Genomic DNA, 11,908 nt, shown 5'->3' on the forward strand with positions numbered 1-11,908 from the left:
ATGTGTATGGCTCCTTCTGTCTCGGAAGACAATGAATGCGCCCAGATGAGTCACTGGCTTTGGTTGCGTCTTGAGGCGAGGCAGAATCTGAGGTGACTGATCAAGCCAATTTGGGAGCGGCAGAGTTTGCCACAGTTCGTGCATGTATATGCGTCTGTCTTAAGGCTAGCTGAAAGTGCAGTTTTCTTTTTCTTTCTCTTGACTGATGCAGCTTCGTTTCTTTTGCTCTCGGCGAAGTTCATGCCAGCACATACAGTCTGTCTCCAAGCTGTCGTAAGCAGCCTAATTGGAAGCTATTAAATGCTCTTGACGCATGATGTAAGTAGTCCAGCTCTCATCACTGACATAAAGAAGTGTGCTCAGAACACAGACTAGGATTTTGATTGCCGTAGTCAATTTGGTATTTTCCCAGACGCGCTTGGAGAGTTTTGCCATTGCTGCAGAAGCCTTTCCTATTCTTATTGTCTGCTCAGTGTCTAAATCTAGATTGCTGGCTACTGTTGTTCCCAAGTAGGTAAATTCCTGTACTATCGTAAGCTTGTGATTTCCGATATGTATCGCTGGTATTTCTGCGACATGTGCCAGGATTTCGGTCTTGGAGAGGCTTATTGTAAGGCTAAACTCTTGACAAGCAGCTGCCATTCACAAGCCTCTGTAATCCTTCTTGTGAATGAGATATGAGTGCCGCATCATTGGCGAACAGCAGTTCCCTAATCAAGATACGACGTCTCTTCGTTTTGGCTTTAAGGCGTGCCAGGTTAAATAGCTTTCCATCTATCTACTGTGGATATATACTCCATCTTCCAGAAGATGCCGAATAGTGTTGGAGCCAGAACACACTCCGCTCTTAATGGGAGAATGGCCCAGAGGCGGAACTGTCAAACTGTACAGTGCCCTGCATATTTTCATAAAAAGGTGACATTAGTTTCTGTATCTTGTTTGGATAGCCGATTCTTTCTACTTTATCAAACAAGCCGGTTCTGCTAACAAGATCAAACGCCTAGGTCAAGCCAATAAAAGCTATAAAGAAGAACTGCTTTTGTTCTCTGCTCTTCTTCTGTAGCTGCCGCCGGAAGAAAATCATATTTGTTGTAGATCCACTGGCCCTAAAGACACACAGCGATTCCGGGTAAAGTCGTTCTGACAAGATCTGCAGCCGCTTCAATATTACTTTAGCACAGGGGTTCTCAACCCCCAAGGGGGTCGATTGACGATTTGCCTGGGGTCGCCTAAGACCATCGAAACTATGGATTGTTATTGTCTACTCTTCTATTGCTGTATGTGTGTGTCGGGGGGAGGGTCGCGGCAGAGTGGAGGATTGTAAAAAGGGGTCGCTGAGCTGAAAAGGTTGAGAACCGCTGCTCTAGCATAAGCCTTCCCAACTATGCTAAGAAAGTGAAATGTCTCTATAACTGTTACAATCAAGGCTGACACCTTTATTTTTGTATACATGAAATGTTTTTTTTTTTTTAAATTAAGATAAAGTAAACTTGTTTTCCTTAAGCTAAAAAGTGTTTATGTTTTTTAGTACTGTGTGTATTTTCTGGGAGAGATTAGCTTCGCAACGTTTGGTGAGTGGTTTCTAGGACACTGTGATAGCAAAAAGGCCTACATTTGTCAAACAAAGAAAGGTAATTCAAAGGTCTTGTATTGAACACTATCTAAGGCACGTCGAAGGCGTTTAATTTTCTTTAAGACCCCCCCCCCCATCTATGCACTAAATCATTTTGAAATGTAATGTTTCACACGCTTCTTTTAGAAATGAAGCTAATGACTTCGAAACAAGCAATGTAGGGCATAAGGAGGGATTCGAACCAGGGACTATCATGACAAAATACCTCACGACCAGGCAGAAACCTATATAATCTCTCTATATGACAACCAGACAACTCTAACCATTCTATCCAGTATGATGTTTACTAATATTAACAAGGGCCCAGGCCTCTTTCAGGACGGTGAGGGGGATTGGTGGGCGGGTCTTGAACCCGGGACTGCAAGACAACACGCCAGATCACATACCACACGAAAAGGCAGACATCAAATGTTATACTTTAGTTCAGTGGTTCTCAAACTTTTTTGTCTTGTAGACCCCTTGCCATGTTTTCTGTTTTTTTGTAGACCCCCTGCTTAACTTATATTGCATTTTTGCACATTCATAAACGAATTTAATTTTTTAAACTAATTTCTAACTGCAGTGAGTCGAAGAGTGAAAAATAATGTAAAGCTGCATCATAAGTTAGAGAGATCTATCTTTTTTACACATAAAATTCAAATTTAAACCTATTAAAATAACAAATTAATATGTATTGCTGGAATCACCATGCACATTGGAAATGTTTTTTTTTTTGTATGTTCGCCATCCGTTTCTACGGATATTGTTTCATATAGGAATTTGTTGTTCTATGAAGTTGTCCTCAAACATTTACTATTAATTAATTAATTTGCCTTAAGCATTTTTGTAAAGGTTTTTTTACAAAGAGTTTCTCGTGTATTTCTTGATCTTTCACGTTTGGCTCAAATATTGGGCCATCTGAACTGTTTTCACTAACATGAGAGGGGGCAAAGGTGAGTTGCTGGCGCCTAAACCAGTAAGCTTAGGGCAGGAGGGACTCGTTGGCCTTGGCTTTAAGGTCATGACTTGCTGAAATGAAATCCACTATCGTAGACCCCCATGGACATCTCATGGACCCCCAATTTACTTTTTCACTTTCATAGACCCCTTGGAAGTCTTCGTGGACCCCTGGGGGTCTATATAGACCAAATCTGGGAATCACTGCTTTAGTTATATCAATAGGATGTGTATATTATAACTGTACGGAGATTGATCTGTAGAAATGTTTTATTCTTACTTTTATGTTACTAATTGAGGGTTTGTATAAGCCCCCTTAGTCTATTTACATGTAGAAATACAATACGCTATCAAAACACAAGTTTGTATACATGCATCCAGTTTTCGATGCATTTTCAAAGTTTAATTACTAAGAGGGCAGATAACAGTATATACATATATGGCAAGCAAGTTGTGGGCCTGGTAAAGCCAGGGCCGAGTTTGAGACCCAGTTCGCTTCTGAATGTAAATTTTATTTACGATCGTATGTATTTTATAATGTCATACATATACAAGTATTACAAGTATAGAAAATGAGCAATTGGCTAAAATACATTTGTAGAAAAAAAAACTTTCCTGTTGATACTTTACAGAAATTTCCTAACATATTAGATTCTATATATTAACAACTTTCCAATAGTCTTCAATGTTCAATTATTCCTAAGCAGTTAGTCATTTTGTTCAAATATTCTGTATCAAAGACTTTGGCAATATGTTCCTTAGTAAAGCGACAGTTAACAACAAGACAAGGTTACAAAGACAGTTAGTGTGAAAAGTCATCTTATCTTAGTGACTGATCAGACTAGTGACTGATCAGACTTATAGTTATACAGTTTTGACACTGTCTCAAGGCTTTAATCCCATCTAGGCACCAGAAAATAATATTTGGCACTGATGTATAATATTTGAACTTATAAAGCGACCTCATATCTCAATGAACGCGTAATCAAGTCAAATCCAGTCATGAAATGAAATTTATCCTACTGTGTTCCGTTATCAACCTTAGATTTCAAGCTATTTCAAGCTATTTCAAGCTATTTTAAGATATAACTTTTTATAATATTAAAAGATGAACATTTTTTTTGTCTTTTATTCACCTCAGTGCCTAGACCTTATAGAGGATATACAGGTTCTAACTTTCCTTATACACCCACTACAGCGACCAAAGTTCCAAAGCCTACCTATAATACTGAAAAATGTCCAGAAAAGTTCCAGAAATTCCATACTCTCTGCTATTTAGTGGTCAGTCAGTTAGAGACCTGGGATGAAGCCAGAAACTCGTGCCGGGCACGTGGAGCTGATCTCGCCAAAACGGAACATATTCTTCAGCTTTCAAAAATGACATTACTTCTAGCTGACTACGGCGTAAAGAAACCAGCTTGGATTGGAATCAAACAGGTACATTTCTGTCTTTGTATAAAAGACATTTTTCACCCATTGAGGACAATCCATCAAATAAAAACAAAGCTTTATTTGTGTGTGTGTGTGTGTGTGTGTGAAACTTTGCTTAATTATTTATTGTCCTAGCCAAACATGAATCAATGAAAAAAAAAAAGGAACCATTTCTTTAATGAAATAAAAAGTAAAGTTTCGTTTTTAGAACCTTGCCATCTATAGGGCAGATGATGTAAAGGTCATCGGTTTCTGTGGCCAACGGTTAACGATGATGTCATGTGGCCAGCACAACGACCAACATCGTTTACTTTCCCCAAATAATGTCAGTTACCCTTTAGAGTAGGATGGACTCAGAGGCGCCCTAAATATCCCGACTTTAAAAATCCCAGTCTTTACTGGATTTTCGAACCCGGGACTGCTCGGATCGGAAGCCAAGCGCGTTACCACTACTATTTGTAACTTTGACTGTCATTGTAGCCTGCCAGCTGTGTGGCAACCCATCCTCCTCACCCATCCAACAAACTAACATTGTTAAATTATTTTTATTGTTAAAATTGTGGTTACGTTTTATTATGAATTTTGAGTGCCAGGCAGGGGCGTTTGGAAATTAATTTTTATCTGACAACTTAAAGAATTAAAAAAAATATGTTCTAGATTTATGGGCGTGAAAGGACTCATATGCAGGGGGGAGGGGTCATTGTTTTCTTCTGTTTTACTTTTCCATACTGTGATTGTGAGACATTCAATTCTGACGATTAAGGATGATTGCAGTATTTTAGACGACTGAGCAAACCCTACATATTTTGCTACAAATGATGCAGACCAATACGTTGTCCACATGGAGTCTAGTATTTCTGGTATTACTTTGTTTTCGTTCATCTTCGGCAAGGGCTATTCTTTTAGGTCTCAAAAGTAAAAACTCTCCAGCTGTCTTTTTTTCAGAGGCTATCTGCTGCTAAATGCTTTTTTTTTTTTCTATTCCAGTAACAGCAAATAGCGACTGCGTTGAACTTTATAGCGTTTCTGGGAAGCACTTCTGTTACGCCGTCCAAGCGAGATAGGTGTTAGGCCTTTCAAATGCTTGCAAAAACCTGTGCTATGGACACATGGTCGAGAGGCCAAGTGCGCTTGAACTTGGCTTGGCTTGGCTAACTATGAAGGGGATCGAGGTTCGACACCCAACTCGGGCAGAGTTGTGTTTACTGAGCGCCTAAAGACAGCACGGAAAAACCTTCTCCCAGATACCCCCCCCCTCCACCCACTGGTCCGCAACTGAGATTGGACCAAAGCTCTCTGAGCATGCTATAAACATGAAAGTAGCGCTATATAAAAGCTATAATTTAATTTTTTTTAATGTGCGTGTTTCTTATGTAGCTATAGGTATACGTGGGCGCGTTGTTCGCTTGCTGTAGGCTAAAGAGATTCTGATGAAATCACGAGGTGGTCTTTCTTAGTGCTAGTTAATGTAAGCTGATGTGAAGATTGAAAAGAGAAGAACAAGAGACGGAAGTGTGACGGAAGACGTATTTTTGTTAAGATCAGTTTTATTCAAAGTTTATTTTCAGCTTGCGGTTTTACATACACTTAAAGTTGAAATCTGTGAATATTGATAAATACAAGTCTCATTCCATTTTGTATAAAAAGAGGTCTTTTTTAAATTAAAAATATACTAAGTCTACATCAATTTTGTAATAATAGCTGTTTGAAGCTAAAATTATAAAAACAACAATCGAATAATAAGAAATAGTGAATTTAGAATGTTTAACAATACACTCCTTTATATCAGATATAATGTTAACAAATGTTCATTTTTTTGTTAACTCTTTCTCTCCTAATTGACGATAAAATCGTTGATTTGTTCTCATTAAATTACTTTTGGGTTTTATAAACATTAAAGTATGTTATATATTATATTATATTATGAGTATTTAGAGGAAATTTTTTTTTTAGAAAGATTAATTAATTAATTACATTAAATTAAAATTAATTAAGCAGATTCCAGTAATTCGCGGAACAACTAATCAGGCCTCGCGGAACACTGGGGTTCCTCGGAACACAGTTTGGGTAACACTGTATTAGAGGTAGTCCTAAATGGATAGTTTCCCTTTACATTGTCTTTCTATTGTACAGTTGAATGGGTCTCGTTTTGAGTGGACTGATCAGGCGCCAGTGAGGACATTTTTCTGGACAGATGACAAGGTTTTAAATGAGACTGCTAATAATACAAAACCTTTCTGCGTTTCTTTATCTGCCAGTGGGTGGATTAGTTGTGATTGTAGAGAGAGGTTACCTTACATATGCCAAACTAAACTGGGTAAGCATGAGATTTTGTTTTTATTAAAGAGATAGAGAAGCACGACTTAGCTACATTTTCAAATTTTGACTTAACCTTTGAGTCTTTTGCCAATAAAAAAATAAATCTCGTATAATCTCTGCTTGTGGTCACGTCTGGGTCACCAACCAGCTTCCTCCAGGTGTCTAGGTTCTAGGCAATTCTCTCCAAGTGTCTTGTATTCCAGGAGCGTCCTCTTTCTTTAGGGGTTCCAGGTTAGGGCTTGCCTTGTTATGTAAATAGTAATAATAAAAATTAATATTAATATATAAAAATTTTTCCCCCAATTTTAATCTGGCTTCTTTCGGCGATTTCTTCATAAAGATGACCCTTAGTAGCCTGCAATCATTCATTGGAGGGTAGACTTAATTGACTGGAGTTACGACAACATATTTAGCGAATTTACTTGAAATTAAGCAATTTTAATTTATATATTGTTATAACCCCACCATGCACACCGTCATCCAAGATAGTGCAGAAGGTGTGCACTGTTAGAGACTAGACTGAGGAGGTTGTTGACATTAGAGAGAAGATAACGGACTTCCGCCAAAGTCTAGAGCTGATGAAGATGCTGCGCTCAGGCAGATGCTGTTTTATGTATTTGTGATGTCCCCATGTAAATAAACATATGTATCATTGATTTGCTTCCTGTACGCTATAACACTCTATTTTGGAAATAATAATTGCCTAATGTATTGTACATTGAAAACTTTGGTTTGACCTTTATAATTTTTCAAAATTGATTAATCTTAAAATAAAATTTGAATTACCTCTTTTAATTTTGAACGCAGCCTCAGGATGAATAATCAGGATGAATAATCTGGATGAATAATCTGGATGAATAATCTGGATGAATAATCTGGATAAATAATTGCACTCGACTCCTACTTTTCTTTGTATTCGGTACAGAGTTGACTACATGAAGAGTTATTTAAGCATTTTGCATTTCATCTTATACAGATATCATTAAATGGACTGTTAAAAGAATACCTTGATTGTACAAAAGTCACTGGGAATAGTAAAAAAAAAAAAAAACAGTCACCAGAATTCGAACCCGGGACATCTCAGTTCGGTAGCAAAGCGCCTAACCACTCAACCACCGCGCCAAAACTTTACTGACTTGAAATGCTCTATTTTCTGGAACTGGCTGGTCTAATAAGGAGTCATTCTGGTGTCCAGCCGCTGTATGGGTGTATTTATGTTTTCTATGTTTAACCATTTTATTTTATTTTTTTATCTAAATAACCTTTGCACCTTAGTGCTGCTAATTTTAATACATAGAAGTGTGTATGATAGTTACCTTATTTATTTTGCTTTCTAGAAGTCAGACCTACAGCCACAGTTCCCTTACATTACAATCAAACTCTGTGTAAAGATGGCAAATCAGTTCAACACGGAGATTACTGTTACCTCAAGAAAAAGGATCAAGTCTCCTGGCCTGAAGCTGATCACGTGTGTAAACAACTTGGCATGCAACTTGTCAGCATCCGTTCCAGTAGCGAAGTGGAGTTTCTAGTCAATGAAACTCAACAAATGTTTGAGAATCTCTATTATTGGATTGGATTGGTTAGCTACGAAAATGGTAAAAATTTGGATCTTTGTATCTTGAAATCTACATCAAAGGTTTAAGTCCTATTTCTTTGTGATGACAAGATTTATCATCAGGATTTAAAACACACTATGTCTTGTCTTATATACATTTTAATAAGTAGAAATTAAGTTACTTCCTTTAACTCTTTCTCTCCTAATTGACAATACCATCGTTGATTTAATCTCATTAAATTTAATTGATGTTTCATTTTAAAAACTTGACATTCTTTTATGGAAAAAAAAGCAGACATTTCCCTTTAACTCTTCCTCTCCGTAATTATTTACCACATTTTGGTGGAATCAACGCTGGTATCGTCAGTTAGGAGAGAAAGAGTTAATTCTGTACCAAAAAAAAAAAAACATTTTCTAAAAATAAACGAAAACGTTATTGAAGCTTGATGATAACTGGATAAAGGAATACAAATGTGCCAAATGAGTAAATCCATCGGAACGTGGAAAACTAATTACGGAAAGAAAGAGTTAATGATCTATGAAATGGCGGAAAAACAGTAAATAGCTTAGTTGTATTTAAATTGTGTTAGAATAGGCGCTTAGCGCTTCTTAGCACTACACAATCACTTTTTCTAAGCCCACCCTTTTGTAGTACTAAATAGTTTCACGAAACAGAAGTATTAAACCACAGACCTATATATATTATATCTAGACTGGAAAACGGAAACAAATTCTTATTCGCTATTGATTAATTCACTGACCTATATATATATTGATTATTATGTATTAATCACAAAACTATATATTCACGCAAATTCATGAAATAAAGCCATTTTCTGTTAGTTTCCCTTAAGGTAGGCACATGAAATCGTAGATTGAAATAATTCACGTCTATTGATTTTAGTCATCTTGTGTACATTTAAATAAATTGATTTCGTTTTTATGTATCTAAAAATTACAAAATAAAAATTATGTGACAAGAAAGCTCTTATTATCGATGTTTAATTTCTAGATCTAGATCTAAACATTTAATTCTATGTTACATAGGTTAGGGTTGAAAAAAAACAAAACTTTACCTTTTATAACTATTTTACGAAACAACGCCTTGTTTTAAAGTCTTTATGACATTTTATGTAGTGTTAAAAGATCTCCATGTCCAGTCTAGGGATAGTATGTATAGGTCTGTGTATTAGACATTCACTCCATGCCATAGAAATTATTTATCAACGAATGGACAACTAACTAGCTTTAACAACGGACTATTGATACAAAAATCAACTGCTAAGCACAGAGATATTGGTAATATTAAAGCCTAAGTCTTTCTTGTTTAGTTGACTACAGGGAAGTCCTAGATTTTATTTAGACGATCTTTAAAAAACTTAAATGAACAAAACTAAAATTAAAAAAAAATGTAGTCACCAATAATATTCAACGTCTAAAATATTAGCTTGTATTATTTTTAAAGGCACTAGATCAAAATGACTTCCATATGTCCTCTATGTGATAGTTCATCTTTAAGACTTGTGATAACATGAACTAATATATGGTCCTTGGTGTTTTAAACATAAAGATTTTCATTAGCTGAACCATTATTATCGTGACAATTGCATGTCAGACAGAGACAACTGAATGTTTGGATAGATTGATGCCTGAATGATTAGATGAATGGATGGATTAACAGCATTGATGTATATGTAGTCATATAAAAGAAAGACTGACAAAATACTTGTTTCTGGAATTAATGTAACCCTACTGAGGTAATCGTTTAATGCAATTTATTCATAAGGATCGTTCCACTGGAATGATGGGTCGTCTATGACCTACACAAACTGGGCAGAAGATACTCCAGTAATGTTAGACCGCCCTGAAGAAATGTGTGTCGTAATGGACAGTTACAAAGGTCGCTGGCATCCGGTGGATTGTCTCACTGAGTTACCTGGCTACATCTGCTCATCTCCTTCTAGTAAGTCCTTAATCAGGTTTTAGTCACTAAAACAGTCTTCAAACTTACAAAAAAAAAGAACTTAACACACAAACTCTCACAAAAAATTACAGAATCAAATTTCAACTTGAAAAGAAATACGATTCATTCTTTAGTTGGCATATCCAATCAGTGGGAAGCGTAATCAAGAGGCTAAGTACGCTTGAGCTGGGCTTGACTTGGCTGCCTATGACGAGGGCTCGAGGTTCGACACTCGACTCACGGAAAACCTTCTCCCAGATAGACTCTCTCCCCACTGGTCCACAAATTAGATTGAACCTTAGCGCTCTTAGCTATAAGCATGAAAGTAGCGCTATATAAAGCTATAGTTTTTCATTTTTAGTTTATTAAATGAAAAGTAAAATATCGTTTACAGATCTATAGGTCAAATTCTATAAAATCTCTTCCCATGCCCGATGATAAACGGTGGTGTGATGTGGTCAGCAGAATGAACAGCGCCTCTAGCTTCCCCACATAATGTCAGGCTGGACTCAAAAGCCTCTTAAAAATAATGAAATTCGAAATCTCAGCGAGATTCAAACACGAGAAACGTATGTTTGGAAGCCAAGCGCTTTACCGATCAGCCAACGCGCCCCCGTTTTCTTATAAACATAAAAATTTGTCAAGTCTGTTGCTATCATGAAAAATAAACTGCTATCGAGGTAGTTTCTACAGATAATGCTGCGTATGTCATTGCCCTGTGCCAATTATTTCATTACATTTATTACATTGTGCCAATTATTTCATAGCATTTATTACATTGTGCCAATTATTTCATTACATGAAGCCAAGTATCTCATTACATTATGCCAACTATTTCATTACATTGTGCCAAGTATATCATTAGATTTTGCCAAGTATTTCATTACAATATGCCAAGTATCTCATTACATTATGCCCAGTATCACATTACATTAAGTCAAGTATATCATTACAATATGCCAAGTATTTCATTACGCAATAATATTCAGAGAATTATTTTTTACATTCTGAAAAGTGTTTTATTACATGTCTCTGCATATCGTATTACATATTGCTTAGCTTTCATTACTATATATTGTTTAATATTTCTTTGCATTTCACTAAGTATTTCACTACATTTTGTCTAATTTGTTAAAACTGTTTCCCCAGAAAATGTCGGCATGCTGTCATCCCACATCAGTGGAGGTTTGGTAGCAGCTATTGTGATGGCTGCTTTGTCTGCCTGCTGTCTTACCCTCATCGCTACAGTGTTGGTTATCAGAAAACGAAGGAGACAGACCAGACTTGATCACCTCTTGCACAGAAATGGTGATAGCTCGGCCAACGCGGCTTACGACTGCAGCAATCGTTGTGATGATCGAGACATCGTGGTGTGCAACGTAGACACGAATCTGTACGTGACCTTCAAGTGATAAACTAGCAACGTGTCAGTGTCACTGACAAACTAGCAACGTGTCAGTGTCACTGACAAACTAGCAACGTTTTAGTGTCACTGACAAACTGACAGAAACAAGTTAACGTGACTAACAAGTAGTTTGATCATCTTTAAAAAATAGTCATTTATATTGTACTTTCTCACTGGATGAAAACTTTTTAAAAAATCAAGCTAAAATCTGATATTAGTTTTGTGTCATTTGTCTAAGTCTCTGTATATTATAGCGTTCAGATAGAAAAGAAAAAAAAATCATCTAGAAAAGTGATTGAAAAATGAACTTACACCATTCTTGCAAAAAAATGAAATAAATGTAATATAAGTCAGACATCTCAGTATTAATAACACGTTGATTAGTTTGTTTTCAAGTGAGAAACAATGTCTAATGATTCTTTGAAATCACTCTTTGACTTATATGACATAAAATTTCCTTGCTCAAATATCCAGAAGTCTGATTATTGATCACAGTGTGTTCCAGTTTGTTTTGAAATGTAAAATATAGCCAGATGATTTATTTTTAAATTTTATAAATTTACATTATAAAGCATTTATTTGGATTGAAGATTTCTTCACCTTGGACTGATCTGGTGAAGGGCCGCCTCTGAGTTTATGTGATAACACAAACTCTCTTTAATT

At 36.3% G+C, this 11,908-nt stretch overlaps 1 protein-coding gene across 3 annotated transcripts in view; it reads left to right on the forward strand.

Moving 5' to 3' along the window:
• The window catches only part of LOC106075791 (macrophage mannose receptor 1-like), a 52,620-nt gene extending 41,163 nt beyond the window's left edge, over window positions 1-11,457 (forward strand). For all 3 annotated transcript variants that reach the window (XM_056003807.1, XM_056003805.1, XM_056003806.1), the window contains 6 exons: window positions 1,529-1,631; window positions 3,711-4,006; window positions 6,134-6,317; window positions 7,657-7,917; window positions 9,664-9,840; window positions 10,990-11,457. In XM_056003807.1, the coding sequence (XP_055859782.1) occupies window positions 1,529-1,631; window positions 3,711-4,006; window positions 6,134-6,317; window positions 7,657-7,917; window positions 9,664-9,840; window positions 10,990-11,252 (1,284 nt within the window). In that variant the 3' untranslated portion in view covers window positions 11,253-11,457. The remainder of the gene's footprint in view (window positions 1-1,528; window positions 1,632-3,710; window positions 4,007-6,133; window positions 6,318-7,656; window positions 7,918-9,663; window positions 9,841-10,989) is intronic.
• Window positions 11,458-11,908: the final 451 nt, after the last annotated feature.

Source organism: Biomphalaria glabrata, chromosome 11 (assembly GCF_947242115.1).
Source record: "Biomphalaria glabrata chromosome 11, xgBioGlab47.1, whole genome shotgun sequence".
Classification (NCBI taxonomy): domain Eukaryota; kingdom Metazoa; phylum Mollusca; class Gastropoda; family Planorbidae; genus Biomphalaria; species Biomphalaria glabrata.